At 39.6% G+C, this 16,786-nt stretch overlaps 1 protein-coding gene across 3 annotated transcripts; it reads right to left on the bottom strand.

Moving 5' to 3' along the window:
- Positions 1-285: 285 nt before the first annotated feature.
- Positions 286-15,968, bottom strand: LOC109007428 (F-box protein SKIP24). Of its 3 annotated transcripts, none has more exons than XM_035688239.1 (4): positions 15,490-15,968; positions 1,789-1,951; positions 1,551-1,698; positions 286-339 (listed from the first exon to the last, which is right to left on the bottom strand). In XM_035688239.1, the coding sequence occupies exons 1-4, from the start codon at positions 15,906-15,908 to the stop codon at positions 308-310; spliced, it is 762 nt and encodes a 253-aa protein (XP_035544132.1). In that variant the 5' UTR covers positions 15,909-15,968; the 3' UTR covers positions 286-307. The 3 variants fall into 3 exon arrangements, with proteins under 3 accessions (XP_035544132.1, XP_018842644.1, XP_035544131.1); XM_018987099.2 differs by lacking the exon at positions 286-339 and adding an exon at positions 1,121-1,143; XM_035688238.1 differs by lacking the exon at positions 286-339 and having other exon boundaries at positions 1,306-1,698.
- Positions 15,969-16,786: the final 818 nt, after the last annotated feature.

Raw genomic sequence — 16,786 nt, 5'->3', positions numbered from 1 at the left:
CACATGTGTAATAAGTACTCGTCCCAATGTGGCATTAACCACAGTGATTCCGTCCACGCTAGCTATAGATGAGTTGCGTCTCTAGAGCCTAGAGGGCATACTAGAACTGGCCCTTGCTGCTTTCAGCTATCTACTGGCCAATTTCTTAGTGGGACTCCCAATGTCAAGGATTTGAGAGAGGGACCCATCTCCTTTGGTTCATGGCTAGAGTGAAGGCATTCCTAACCTTTGATTCAGGCCACCTCCACAACCTCTAGAAACTCTATATCTGCAAGCAGGCCACCCTATCTCAGATATGCGAGTGTTGTCACTGAAATTTCTCCAAGAGAAATGTTTTGTCTACAAAGAAATTTCACAAAAACAAACTCACAAATTAAAATAGTTTAATATAATACATCAAAATATAAAATTATTTTTATTGTAAAACATATTTAATATATCATATATAACCATGTCAATTTGTAATATATTTTTTTTTTTAATCTCTTTATGAATACAGCACTTCTCTTTCTCCATATGACAAGTATGCCGTTAGAGATTTTAAGGGAAGCTGGGCAAAATTACCTAATTGAAAAATTTTAAAAATCTAAAAGACATTTCAGGCTGATCTTTGTCGCTTCAATATCAAGTCCAAAGGGATAAAAGAAAATAAAACTGGAGACAAACCATCAAATTATAGAAGAGGTTTGGAAAGACACGTCAAAATAATACTGAAGTTACCGGATAGTACTATAAATGTCAACAAGTGATAAATTGTGCAGACTGCAGCGTGGAGCAATGCACCGCACATTCTCGAACAATGGAGAATAAAATAATACGGCTCCAAATGCAAAGTCAATATTATGATAATAAGAGTCAAAAGTTTAACCAAATTAGTATCTCACAATCTTAAAGCTTTCAGATCAATGATTGAGTCTTTAACAATTAATATCAAAACAGGAATCACGTCACAGGTTCAAGTCACGGAAGAGACGACCTATAGACTGAATTAAAATATATTCATACTTTGTATGAACATAATGTTAAATCATTGAATATTAATAGATGAATGAAGCCGCCAAAAGGGGGCTACCACCGGGTCAATGTCGATTGAGCGAGCCGCCGTGGACGTCGGATTTGGAAGCGTGGTGAAATGTTATGATCCTAAAGATAAAATGTTTAACCAAATTCATATGTAACAGTCCTAGAGCTTTTGGATCAATGGTTGAGTCTTTAACAGCCAATTCCGGAGAACATACCATGGAGCCTAATCAAAAAGATTCATATCCAAAACATTAATGGAAAAGCAAAATTATGCATAAAAAATGAATCTAACATATTTGTTTAGATACCATCACACCGAAACGCGAAATCAGCTTACTTCCACTAAATCTGAGTGCTTAAAAAGAGCCGACACGCTTAAAACTAAAAACAAAGTGTATAATAAACTAGAAGAGAGGAACACTTGAACGCATGACATGCAAGTAATATTATTGATTTATTTTTTTTTACTGACACGGGATACTGAATATACCATTAAATAAACAAGGAGCCAGAACTGGAATCCTGACCTAATGTGATCTTTTCAGTTCTTTGTTTTTTTTTCTTCTTGTTACTTTCATGATCCCCAGCACTCAAGGACGTATAATCTCGTAAAGGGTGATACTTGACTGCTAACAACTCCTCTTTTGCGATGTTGAGCCTTTGCTTTTCATCTTTCTGCCCCATCATACGTGCAAAAAACATCTCATTTACTGAAATAAAATAAATTTAACATGATAGTACCCAGTAAGTAATTAGCAAACTTACAAGGGCTTTCTCAAATCCCAAAATCTGTTGTTTGCAAAGTTTAAGTTCCATCTCGAGTGCATGGATCCGAGATTCAACAGGCACAACACATTGCTCAACTATTTGCTTTTGCCTACCTCGGATAACCTCAGGCTGCCATACTTTCAAAGCCACTGAAGCTTCTCTGCATTCACACCACAAGAGGAAACTATTATCCATTAAGAATTTAATCAAACACATGCCAACCTTCTATTGATAAGATTGTGCTTGATTGAAATAAAATATTTTTCAATATTTTTGCAAGAAATAATTACAGATATATGTTGCAACTATTTTCAATGTTTGGTTTTGTACCAAAAATCTCCAGTCACTACTTCACTAAAACAGACGCAAAACAGAAAACCAACCTAAATTCAGCCAAAAACCACTAATACCATAGCCAACAACGCTTGATTGAAAATTCCCAACACACACCTTCTGACAACCTTCCAAAAGAGCTCCACAGTTCCACCACAGAATCCACCCAAACACCTGCTGACAACATACCGAAACGGCCACCAGCTCAACATTACTGCCACAGCAACCACCCAAACCACCATCAACTGCCTGCACACCACAATCTAGAACATCTAAAACCCACTGCGGTGTTCAAGCACACGCTATGTGATACCCCATGGGTCCCACATTACTTTGGAGGGAGAAGTTTATATTCTTTATAATGATTCCAGTAGGGTTCTAATTGTATCATTAATTAGTCTTTTTGGAATATGGGCCTAGGTGTGACTTGGGCCTCCCTTAAAACATTACAAACGGTAAAGTGTGTAACACCCAGGCCCTAAATTTATTAGGGTTTAGCCTAAGAATTGGATTTTTGGGCTCATGGAATGTAATTGCTTAAGACCTTACCTTATATTAATTTTTTATTTTTATTTTACTGGACAGTATTTTATATTATTTTAAACCCATTAGAATTTTGAAGCCTTTTATATATATGAAATTAGTAATATTTAAAAAAAAAAAAATGTTTTACCTTCCTAAAATTTTCACAACTTCCGCTTTTGAAAAGTTATAATCTTTACGGATTTCCTGCAAGATTTATTTAAGTCATTAATCATCCGAATCAGGATTCAACTGGTCATTGTTCTGCCATATCATTACTCCTTCACAAATCTCCATCAGTTACACAAAGATTCAGCCATATAGGTATCGGTTACACGGTTCTCCCCCTTCTTCAGAAAATCTCACACGTCACCACCCACAATTACACACGCCAGCTCCTTCCTTCCTTCTTTCTCCCTCGGACTAGTTTCACATCCTCTCTAATTATTTCTGTTTCTCTCACTCTCCTTTCCTGCTCCCATTGCCTCCACTCGGTTTCCTGCTTCATGGACACAAACCCAAACTGCTCAACCACCAGCAAGCCATGTTCCCCTCAGCCACCACATTGGCAATCACGAAAGCAAACCAGATCACCAACAGAACCACGCGAACTCCTCTGTTTCCTACTCATCTATCAATTTCCCTCCCATTTTGGTGCTGCCAATGTCAATTTCACCTACACCAAGACCCAGCCTGCAAGTCAACCACGCCAGACATTAAACCAAACTCAAGGCATGCAGCACCACCGACAGATCCAACACTACTAGGTAAGCTTCTTCCCACAGCCTCCTCCTTCCTCATCTTCTCACTCAGTCTCGCTCTCTCAACTGTAGCTCAAGCTTTTCTCTCCTCTGCTCCCTCTCAAGCCCAGCCTCTCTCTTGATAACATAGTGCAGTTCCTCTCCTCTCTTCCACAACCAGGTGCTATGATGCCACGCACTGGAACTCAGCCCTTCTCCATTGACAGAATTTGCCAAAGGTGAGACATCCTCCCTCCTTTCTCTCTCCTCTATTTCTCTCTCACTAGCCCAACCACTCTCTGTGACAGTAATCTCTCTCTCTATTGCAGTCCGATGCTGCCAAAGCAGCCCATTTCATTCATCTTGTACAAAACTGCCACCCAGCAACACCCTCGCACCTGATGTCGCCACTGCTGCACCCTTGGCCTTGTCGGATTTCACTTCCTTGATGAAAAGGAGACTGACAGGGTTCTTTCAGATGAGGAGAAGGCAAGGAAGACTGTTGTTGTGGCTGATTTGAAAAAACAGCGACAAAAGTCTCAGGCCCTTTGGTTGAAGGAGACAAGTGTACCAGATTTTTTAATAGAGTGGCTAATTCTCATAGAAGATTTAATGCCATAGAGGTGATGCATTTGGAAGGATATGTTCTTTTGAACAGATCTGAAATTAAGGAACATATTGTACAGTTTTTGATAAACTTCTTACAGAGCAATACCCTTGGAAACCTAAGGTTGATGGGCTGGCTTTTGACACGATTGACCAGTCGAGTGCTGATTGTTGGAGAGGATGTTTGAAGAGGAAGAGGTCCATAATGTGTTGAGAGGAATGAACAGCAATAAAGCACCAGGACCAGATGGATTTTCAATGACTTTTTCAGGTTTGTTGGGACATTATTAAGGAGGATGTTATGAAGGTTTTTGTTGAATTTCACTCGTATACGAAATTTGAGAAAAGCCTTAATGCAACCATCTCTCACATTTTCCTCACAAGCCCGCCCATCCCCTCCCTTTCTAACCTTCATGAGTCACAATAATACCCTTACCGGCACCGGTTCCATACTCAACCAATTTCACAAAACTTCTAAACGAATTGTGACATCGTTGGACCAAGAAGACTCTTTTACCGCCCCTTTTGGTCTGATATAATCCCATATTGCCAGTAGACCACAAACAATCATCCACCACCATCGCCATCCAGTTTACCACCCCTCTACTAAGGTAGAGGGACTTCATTGACTTCCTGTTTTTCTCAGAAATACAGAAAAGATTACCACCTTTCCTGAGAAAAACAAACTGCTTCGCTTAGACCCAAAGCCTTTGTTCCATATCAAAACTTACTGAGAAAAAGCTCCAATCACCAAAAGAAAAAAAAAAAGAAACAAAAAAAAAGGACAAAAAAGAGGAATAAACTATAAAACTGGAAAAGATTATTCCCGGCAAGAAGCACTGGGAATGGGAAGACAAAGAGTCATGAGAGAAGACAGAGAGTCATGACCAGCTTCCACCAATCCAAGAGAAGCCCAACTTGCTTCTTAATCATCCAATAAACTTCAATGGGCTTAAAATATATTCTTGGGCATATCAACAGTACCAATGAAACCAAAATTGGTCTTATATAAAATATGTGCCCGTGGGCCCAATAACATATCCAATCCAAGTCTAGGCCAACCTATTCATGAATTTATCCTATGGGTTAGTTTTACATCTTCATAAAATTATTCCTCCACAATCCAAAGTTCCAATTCTCAACACCCAATATTATATAAACCTCAAGCAATTCGCACAGGCTCAAAGGCCGAATTTTAGATCTAATTTTAATTTACTTTGTAAAAAATTGAAATCCTAATTGAAAGGTAACCTTGGTTTTCCCTAAAATAAAAACCTCAAAAGTTCAGGGTGTAGGGTGTTATGAGTGTAGGTGGTGTACAAGATATCATATTTCTTAGGAGGGAGAAGTGCTTGCTCTTTATAATGATTCCAATGGAGCTCCAATTGTACCATTGACTAGTCCATTTGGTGTAACGACCCAACCCAATGCTATTAGTGATTTGATAAGAATAATTTCATTGGGCCTAAATTATATTTAATGGGCCATATCGAATAAGCCCATGAGCTATTATTTATTAAAGTTGGGGCAGAAATTTTAATTAGGCCCAAAGGCCCTAAAAAATATTTAATAAGACCCATTAAGGTTTAGTGGATGTTTTTGGATGGTATTAATGGGCCAATTTTGGAAACCCCAATTGAGATTTATTGGATAATTTTGAATTGGTTACGGGCCCAAAAAGTATTATGGTGGATTTGGAATTTTATTGGGTTCAATAATTGAGTTAAAGCAAATTTAATATTTCTGGACCAAGTGGGGGGTCCAGTGGGCCCCACTTAAATTGGCATTATGCCCAATAATTATTTTATAAGCCAAAAGTATTTATCAAACAAGTTGGACTCATTTTTGGAATTTAAGATCTGTCCACTAGGGTTGTTAAACGACTTAGCCCATGAAATTATAGGCAAGTTCTAGAATTTAATGGGACCCATTAAGGGAATGCTTGGAGAAAGAGATGAGATGAGAATTTTGTAAATAGCAGTAAGATGGTTTGTGAATAGTAGTGAGATAGTTTGAGTTAAGTATTTATTGGGTTTTGGGAAATGAGAGAGAAAGAGTTGAATAAAAAATATTATAAAGTTAAAATATTGTTGAATATAATAGTGAGATAGTTTGAGTTATTTTTGTTTTGGGATTTGAAAAAATTGATTTTTTTTTTTTTAAGTTTGAGAAAGTTGTAATGATTAGTTTAAAAAAGTTGTAATAATTAGTTTGAAAGTGTTTGTTTTTTAATGATGTTTGGGAAGAAAATAAGATGGGATGAAATGGGATGGGATGGAAATTGTTTCCAAACATCCCCTAAATGCATCAACCCATGTGCTAGAACCCAAATAAAGACCAACCCAAGGCCTGAAACTCACGAAAAAGTCCAAACCATGTACACCCAAACCCAAACCTGTGAGACCGAAGGTCCTGTTTATATATAAACTCCAAGCCATGCACGTCTCCATCTTCAAGCACACTGGGGTTCACACTTCACGACAACAGTATATATATATATACATTACACACCTTCATGCACAGTCTTATCTCCTCTCATGCACATAGAAATTCCAGTCCCTAGGGTTGTTGTCAACCCACCTCCTGTCAAGCCCCACATTGATGCCTATGGCAGTCCACACCTAGCACCCTCACGATCTACACACAGTCACTGTCGCCAAGAAACAGCCCCTACCTCTATCCTTTATAAAAGTATTATGCATGTACGCCCTCCATTAGAAACCTCTTTTTATGTATCCAAGGCATGATAAATTTATAAATGCCAGAGTTATGCATCAAAATATTTATGAAAATCCAAGATCTTATGTGAAGATTTATGCATTAAAATATTTATGAAAAGTCATGATTTTATGTGAGTTATGCATCAAAATACTTATGATAAGTCATATTTTATGTGAGAGTCATGCATTAAAATATTTATGAAAATCCATGATTTTATGTGAAGAGTTATGTATCAAAATATTTATGAAAAATCATGATTTTATGTGAGGAGACATGTATCGTGACATTTCATGAAAGGTTACGATTTCATTTGAAGTGTACGATATGATAAGGCACGATTTCACTTGAAATCTATGATATGATAAGACAAGATATGACAAAAAAGTATGCATGTATGATTATGATGAAGTATGAATGTTAAGAGACGTAATGGCCTATGTCATGATATGAAGACAGTACCATATGTTATGGCCATATTGCATTGTCAGGTTGTACATGTTGGTACTGCACCCAGTATCTCTTCCTTATGTATGGATTCCACAACCCGCGGCAATGGGCAGAATTAGAATCTACTTAGATTTGCTAACCCTAACTCACAGGAGTCAATAGTACGTATCGGCTTATGACAAATGAAAGACAACTTAATGCATTTCTTGCACAGATTATGTTCATGTTCATGTTATTTACATATGTAATTATGAGTATGCATGTTTTCCAAGAACCCTTATGTTTTTATTATGTTTACTATATGATGTGTGCTTATTAGGTATTCGACTAATTTTTGTATATTTTTATGTTTTAATCTCCCCAGATGAGGGTCTTTATGAGGATGGAGCTGCAGAACAGGACTTGGCTCAAGGAGGCAAGGCAGAGGCCTAGATAATTTATGACATGCTCAATTTTATGATTTTCAATTTTAATAAATTATTTTATTAAGCACATGAGACTTTATTGATTTTAATAAGTGCTTCCACAAACTCTCTTTTAGATTTCAGTATTTTAATAAAGAACGACTTTATTTATTATAGAGAATCTTTTCTACCTGGTGCATTCTTAAAAAGAAATATTTTTTAAAGTCAATGTTAGTAGCACATTGGTTCTCCGAGATTTCTAAAAAATTGCATTATTCTTAACCTTGGGGTTACATTTGGAGTATGATGGGTACAGATGTTGCTTGGGTCTCCCTTGGGACGTTACACACTATCACCAACCTAAACAAGCAATGCTCACTCTGACTACCAATAAACACCAAAACCTCTACAAATCTTACACAAGGAAGTTTACACATTGGCATGGCTTAATGTAATACGTCAAATCTACTTCATAATAAAAGGATCTCTGCAATCTGATGTATTACATTAAATCATATCATTGTGTATAAACTTCCCTATGTAAGATTTCTGTGTAGACCAAGCATTTCTCAAAATTAATATATTCCACATCAAAACCAGTCAAAGGAAAGGCTAATTGGTCGATAATTGTTGTGTAACCCTGTTAAACTCCTATTTCATCCAAACATTATTATTAAAAATCAAAATCCTCGAGCAGGGAGATTGATCTCTCGGCCTAGAAGGACCCTACCAGTCTTGAGATTAAGCTCCGAAAATGATTTGGGCCACAGTAAGTTTGGAATCACCTATCTCTGCATTGAAGTATTTTGGCCTCATACGTTTTTTTTTTATCAGTAAAAAGAGACATTATATATATGAATGAAATAGACATAGTCCTTGTACATAGGACGTATACAAAAGAACTCCTAAATACATTCTAAGAGCGATAAATTAAAGATAGGAAATCCTGAACATTGTCCCAATGTAATACAATAGTGGAAAACCAACACATTAGAGCGTGGAGAAAAAAAATTTTCAACTCAGTCCTTGTGCGTTCCTTATCTTCAAAGCAACGCGCGTTCCTTTTCATCCAAATACACCACATAATACACAACGGAATCATCTTCCACATTGCTGCCACTTGCTTACAACCTTGCAACTTTGACCAACATCCCAACAAATCCACCACTCTCATAGGCATAACCCAAGCAATATCAACCCTCAGAAAAATCTCATCCCACAACACTCTTGTTACCTCACAGTGTAGTAATAGATGGTCTACAGATTCTCCATTCTTTTTACACAAGTAGCACCAATCCAATACTACACATTCCCTCTTCCTCAAGTTGTCCGTGGTCAATATCTTGCCAAGAGCTGCACTCCAAACGAAAAAAGCTACTCTAGACAACACACGAGACCTCTAAATATTCTTCCAAGGGAACGGGATAATCTCAAGTTGCGTTGTCAAGATGTTATAATACGTCTTAACTGTACATAGCTTATGGTTATTAGACCTCCACTTCAAACTGTCTTGTTGTGTCAATGAGATCTCCGTGGAATATAATAAACTGAAAAATTCTGAAACAATAGGTAATTCTCAATCATGGAAATCCCTATTAAAAAGAATATTCCACAGATGCGCACCCTGAGAGAATATACGCACGTCAGCCACTGAAACTTCCCTATTAGCTGCAATACATTATAAGGCCGGGAAAACCCTTTCCAAAGCCTGGACTCCACACCACACATCCCTCCAAAATTTGATACGACTTCCTTCACCAACTGCAAAGCGAACTTGATTTACAAAACATGGCCACTCCTTCCTTATATACTTCCATAACCCCACCCCATAGCCCCCACTTACTTCCTTAGAGCACCAACCACCCCAAGCGACCCCATGTCTAGCGTCAATAGTATCCCTCCACAATGACCCCCCCTCCAAATGATATTTCCATAACCATTTTCCCAATAAAGCTTTAATGAAAATTCTCAAATTACAAACACCCAACCCCCCTTCATAATTGAGGCACAAACAGTCTCTCATCTAACCAAATGAAATTTCTTCTCCTCCCCCATTCCTCCCCATAAGAACATCTTAAAGAGTTTCTCCACTCTGTTCACCACCCCTATAGGCATAGGAAACAAAGATAAAAAATAAGTGAGGAGATTAGTGAGAGTACTCTTGATAAGAGTGAGATGGCCCCCCTTCGATAAATAACTTGTTTCCATCCAGCCAGCCTTTTCTCTATCTTCTCCACTATCCCATCCCATATAGCTCTATTCTTGAAAGTTGCTCCCAGCGGAAGACCCAAATATTTCATTGGAAAAGATGACACCTTACAATCCAGGAGGCTAGCTAACCTGAGAATATTTGAAACCACACCCACAGGAACCATCTCAGACTTGCCCAAATTCACCTTTAGCCCCGACACTGCCTCAAAGCAAAGTAGCAATGCTCTTAAAGTTTGGATCTAGCTACTCTTTGCTTCACAAAAAACTAATGTATCATCTGCAAATAGAAGATGTGATATGACAATAGTGCCACCATCACCATTTCCCACCTGAAAACCCGATAAGAAACCTCCCCAACAGCAGCATGTACCATCCTACTCAAGGCCTTCATAACTATGACAAATAAAAGAGGAGATAAAGGATTTCCCTGCCGCAGTCCCCTCGAACTAGCAAAAAAACCAACAGGTGTACCGTTAACCAAAACTGAAAACCGAGCAATTGAAATACAATGACGCATCCATGCAATCCACCTATCCCCAAATCCACATCTCTCAAGCACGTATAAAAGGAACTCCCAATTCACATGATCATAGGCCTTTTCCATGTCGAGCTTGCACAGAACACCAGAACCTCCCTCCCGTAATCTATAATCTAAGCACTAATTTGCAATAAGTACTGAGTCAAGAATTTGTCTCCCACGAATAAATGCAAATGCGTTCTGAGACTCGGAGATAATATGTTCTAACACCGGACTAAGCCGATTAGCAAGAACTTTCGAGATGATCTTATAAATGCTACTAACCAGGCTTATAGGCCGAAAATCTTCAATAGTCAACACCCCGTGTTTCTTAGGAATAAAAGCAATAAAGGTCGTATTAATGGACTTTTCAAACTTCTGGTAAGAGTGAAATTCGCTAAAAACCTTCATAAAATCACCTTTTACATTATCCCAACAAGTTTGGAAGAACCCCATTGAAAAGCAATCCGGCCCCGGCGCTTTATTCTTGACCATGCCGGATATGACCTTGTATATCTCTTCTTCTACAAAAGGTCTCTCCAAAATACTCACGCTCTGCAAATCAATCGCCTCAAAATGCAAAGCATCCAGTTTCGGCCTCCAAGTAACCGATTCTGAGAGAAGGGACTCATAGTATTGTACTATGTGATTTTCTAGTTCGGAAGGAGAAGATATCACCTGAGAGCCTGATTGAAGTGACTCTATGACATTGTCACGCCGGTGTGAATTAGCCACTTTGTGAAATAATTTCATACACCTATCGCCTTCTTTCAACCAAAGTGCCCTAGATTTTTGACGCCATGAAATCTCCTCCGATAACAACACCCTCTCCAAGTTTGCCATAACCAAACCCTTCCTCAATAACACCTCCTCCGAATTATCTCCCAAAGACTCTTTATTCTCAAGTTCTTGCAGTTCCTCCAACAGTGTAAACTTCTGGTTGTCAATATGACCAAACACCTCCAAATTCCACTTCTTCAAGTTTTGTTTCAATGCCTTCAGCTTGCTTGCAAGAATGTAACTTGGGGTACCAAAAAACTGATATGAAGACCACCAACCACTAACCCTCTCTACAAACCCATATTTTCAAACTTGAAATACCGTCGCCCCCTATTAATACCCCCACAATCCAAAAGGATAGGATAGTGATCTGAACAGACTCGAGCTAGTCTTCTCTGACTTACTTCCGGATATTTAGCTTCCCACGAAGGAGAAACTAAGAATCTATCCAATCTCGACCAAACCCGCTCATTTGACCAAGTGAATTCACCCCTTGCTAGAGGGAGATCCATGAAATCCATATCAAATATGCACTCGCTGAATTCCTCCATGACCAAAGAATGACGACAGTGCCCTGAACACTCACTGGGAAACCGGATAGTGTTAAAATCACCTCTCACGCACCACGGCACATCCCATAAGGAATATACACCCGCCAACTCCTCCCACAACCTTCTCCTGTCCCGATCCACGTTAGGACCGTAGGAACCTACAAATGTCCATTCCCATCCATCAACTACATTTTTAAATAAAGTCGCAACCGAGAACTCTCCGACACATTCCTCAATCGACTCAACCACTCTTTTATCCCACATAAGCAATACTCCACCTGAGGCTCCCAAAGAGGCCAAATAGGTCCAACCTACATATGAACATCCCATAAACTTCGCACAAATTTCCTGTCAATGAAGCGCCTCTTTGTTTCTTGAAAACACACCACGTCACCCTTCCACATCCGCAATAATGCTTTGATACGAAGGCGTTTATTGCGATCATTAAACCCCCATACATTCCATGATAAAATCTTAGGCTTCATAAAAAACTATGTTACCCCTACCTCTCGATCTATCCCCCTTCCGCCACTCCCTTCTTTCACATCATAATTAATAGAGCAAGTTAGCCTTTTAAGCTTCCTATCCCGCTTAGAGGCTGATTTTGAATGACTAGCCTCAAGTGCTACAAGGAGAGCCTTAAATTGTTCTTCATATCCTCCAAACGAAATCCCAATGACCTCCTGAATTTCCTCTACTTCTTTGAAAACCCAATTTGATGAGAACTCCCATAATTAGATCTGGGCGGGAGTGTGCACAAGGGTGTTAGAATGGCCCCTCCTCAGCATTACTGGCAGAAGCAAATAATGCCAATTCCGAGCCACATATAACTTCTGATTCAACCCTGGGTTCCACTACATTTTGAATAACTCTGAAATCTTCCACATCAACACTGGGCTCCACTACATTCCCCTCAGAAACACCCAACTCCAGAAGTAACCCTTGTTCCAACCAAACAGACTGCCCAGGAGACACTGTTGTACCTCCATCCACCACACACGACTGTTTCTGAGCATCTTGCAATACCAACCCATGAGCCGGCAACGGACAATCAAAACTCATAGGCTTCTCGTTAGCTAATAAAGAAAACCCATACTCCGACGAGTAGGACTGCACAGGTAACGGAACTGTGCCTCCGTCCACCACACACGGCAGGTTCTGTACCACCTACACCAGCAAGCCACAAAAAGACGACGTAGAAATGGGGTTTAAACGCCCTTGCTGGATCGGCAACTCACCCTCCTCGATAACCTCCTGTCGAGGTGCCTGAACCAGCACACCCTGATGCTTGTCGACAACGGTCGGAGGTTTCTGTGCCAGTAAGGAAGCTGATATGGCACTTACGGGCGTCGCGGAAGGAAGAGTCAGGCACTGACCCGAAATATTGGGTGGTGCCCGAAACACCTTCGCCTGCGCCCGGGCCCGAGCCCGAGCCCTTCACTAGCCCAGCCTGCATCCCGGCCCCTACTCCCTTCGCCAACCCAGCTCATATTCCCTTCCCTTAAACCCAGCTCCCCCTAGTCCGAAGCCTGACCCACATAATTGGAGCCCAAAACTTGGCCCAACTCCTTAACTGCCTTCCCCTTAACGCATCGTTTAAGGCCAACTAACTCTTCCAATAACAGCCCTATTTTTTATCTCCATATTACCCAACACCCTTAACAGATATTCTTCATCTGTCTCCCTGCCACTGCACGACCCCTGTGAAACCTCAGGCACTATGGGCACCGCTCCACTCACCTCTTGCCGCCGTACTTTCTGCACTTGAAGGACCTCACTGTTTGACCTTGAGGCATCAACCCTCAACGAAGAAACACCGTCTTCTCCCCTGGACACCTTCGGCTTGGCTGCCTGTGATGACCATGGGAGTGCCATCACTCTGTTTCTCACCCCCAAAACAGAGGAATGAGCCATGAACTCCTTCAAAATATCTCCAAATTTCCTCCACCCCTCACCCTTCCTACCTTCTGGAACCACTAGCATACCTCTCTTTTCATGCCCAAAATCCAAGATGGAGAAGTACTTTCCATTGCGGTTGCAACCCCTCTGTATCATTAAAACTGCATTTCCAGTTCTACAAGTTCTAAGAAACTCTGAGGAGCCCAAAGACGCAGCACACTCCCTCACCATCAAACCCAACCACCCCAAAGCTTCATGCTCTAATGAAATTTATTTCATCATGCGCCAACTACTCTCAGTGATTCTCCACCACCTAACATTCTCCCTTCTAAACACAAATAGCTTATGTTCAATGAAAACCTCTGTGCACATACCCATCATCACCAAACTGATGCTAATCACCAAGCTGAACTTGACACCCAACTGAACTACATACTAATCACCACAAGGAACTACCACCATTGACAGCCCAAACTCCAGAAACAAGAACAAGAAAAAAAAACCAAGAAAACCAAGAAAAGCAAAAGTGTACGAAGAGAAAATTTTAAGAAAAAGCTACTTATCTAGTCTAGAATTTGGCCTCATACATTATCTTAGGTATTACTTTTATTGGTAACTTTATTGCTTAGGTTCAAAAGAGTGATTATGGCCTGGATAAGGAAACTTGTTTGAACCTTAGAAGATTCCTGGTGATTCAATGAAAGGAACCATAAGGGGGTTTGACAACAGTGCTAGGAGATAGGAAACGAATTAAGTTGTCTACTTGGAACAGGACTAGGATTTGTAGTTTGAAAATGAATAGGGTTCCCGCTTACAAAAGGATTAGGATTCATACATGAAAAAGACTAGGGTCCCTACTTGGAAATGGACTAGGTTCATTCTAGAAAAGAACTAGGAAATCCTTCTTTATGAAACTCTAGCTATTGGCTCATTTTTTGTTTTTATAGGTACTACAAGTTCATTCTTGAAAAGAACTAAGACTCCTTGAAAAAGAACTACAAATGCTTCTTTATGAAACCGACTTAAACCCCTCACTTCACCTCACTTTTCTCTTCCCTTCTTCTTTGCTCGATCACCATAGAGAATTTTTCCCACCATATACAGCCCCAAAATGCTCTAACAAAATCACCATATTCAACCACAAACTGTTTCTCTCCAGGAAAAAGTTAAGAGAACTTAAAGCGCTTTCTCCCTAGGTTTTGGTCATATAAGTTGTAAGGTAAGAACCAGTAGTTATTTGGCTGATTTGATAGGTTTTCCTACTGCTTTTCATGGCACTTACGCATGTAATAGACATAGTAGGAGTTGCTTCAAAGAGCACGAGATTTGAAGGCCTGCCTACCCTAGTTTCAGCTACATATGGAATCATGGTCAGGGTTCTTGATCTTGCTTCGCACTCGTTTTGGTGATGCTCACTTAGGTTGCCCTACGGTAGGAATCTTGTTAGTAATCTTAGCCAGGGCCCCTACCATGGCCGAATTGTAAGGAATCCTGTTGAAAGTTGAAATTGCGGGAAACAAATGAATGTAGGAATGAATTGGGTGTCTAAAATACTCACCTTTAAGGTATTTAAATCCTGAAAATGACAGGTGTATCTATTTGTTTTGAAAATTGGTTGGGAGCTACCTAATGTAAGAATGATTGATGACACTAATAGGGGCTCATATGCAATAATTAGTAACTGATTTGATTATGTATTCAAACTTCCTATGGCAAGTGAGGTAAAATGACAGACACAGTCCCATAACTTACTAAGAAAAGATATCCTTCAGGGTGAATTCACCAATCTTAAAAAAGGTTAAAAAAAAAAAAAAAACTGACATTGGATGACAAAGATGGGTTCCCCAATTACAAATGACCAATTGAAAGAAAAAGGTTTCAATACTGCTGTCCTATATTCCTCGGTTTTTCCCAAAAATCAAAGAGGCAAGCATAGGAAGGAATAATAAATAAATATTAACGATTACCTGACCTTTCGTAAATTTGATAATTCCGAAATAGTAGCCCTCATATTGTCGGTCTCCTCGACCAAGCGGGTCTCGAGCCCTCGAAGCTTTCTCGAATGTTCGGCAATTTGACTCTCCTTTCTCAGCACGGCCCTTTTATGAGCCGCAAACTTCCTCTCTCTGTCTCTCTCATACCTGCTTCTGTAAAGGGATTTAGACCTATTCAACGAAAAAGAAGGAAAAGAGGAAGATGGAGGATCGCGGTGGTCCGACGGGAAATCGAAGAAGAGTAAGCGGGACCAGAGCCAGTCTTCGTCGGAGATTCTGCGGAGACGTCGACACGAGATGGAGATACAGCAGAGGTCCTTGTACGTAAAGCATCTGCTTCTGATTCCGAGTTCTAGTATTCGCCTCCACAGCTCGTCTGGTAAGATTGACATTTGCTGGAACACCAGCACGCGAACGAGAGAGAGAGCTGCCAGCGAGTCAACCACCACTTTTTTAAGAAAAATTATAGTCAGCAAAGTTTTTATCGTTTATCTTTTATTTTTCCTTCTAAACAGGAGTGTGATATAAAATTAGGGAAATAATTCTTATTGTTGTAAGTGTACATGTGTCGTGTAATTATTTTAAAAAAATAAATAAATATAAAATTCACATAAAATAAAATTTAATAATGAATCTATAATTTTTTAAAACGATTATACGACACTTACACGCATTATTCAAAATGAATGTGCATAAGAACTCTTTTTTAAAACCCACATCATATTTTATTTTACATTTTAATGAAAACATGGTCGACGGGGGAGTAAAATTGGATAATATGAGTAATGAAAATTTATTTTATAAAAATAACTATTGTAGAAAGTTATAAAAAGGTTGTATTTATACTTTTGATAGTATATAACAGGTAGTCTTAACGACGTGTTTTGCACATAGCTCACGGGGCTTGATACTCCTATAACACAAGAAATATGATGGCTTGGGAGAAGTGAGACACTTTCGATGTCTAAGTCAGTTTGCTAAACTTTAAAGAAAATTTTTGTATGTAAGAGTATGTGAGAGTCGGATTCTGATCTGAGGTTGAGCTTTTATACTTTTTATTGAAGTGGGGCCCACTTCCTGTGCTAGGGGCGTCTGTCCCATATAGGGTTCCATGCCATCACATTTAATGCAGCGTGATGTCTCTTATGGCAGGTGGGTGAGTGCGGCCACTACCTGGACTTTTTTCCAAGAACAATGCCTCCCACTGTGTTCTCCTATTTGCACCTCGTATCTGTACATTTAATGCGGCGTGGTGTCCTTGCAGGCCATC

The sequence above is a fragment of the Juglans regia genome, chromosome 3 (genome assembly GCF_001411555.2).
Source record: "Juglans regia cultivar Chandler chromosome 3, Walnut 2.0, whole genome shotgun sequence".
Taxonomy (NCBI): Eukaryota; Viridiplantae; Streptophyta; class Magnoliopsida; order Fagales; family Juglandaceae; genus Juglans; species Juglans regia.
The sequence above is the reverse complement of the archived record's forward strand: the minus strand, read 5'-3'. Positions and strand labels throughout refer to the sequence as shown.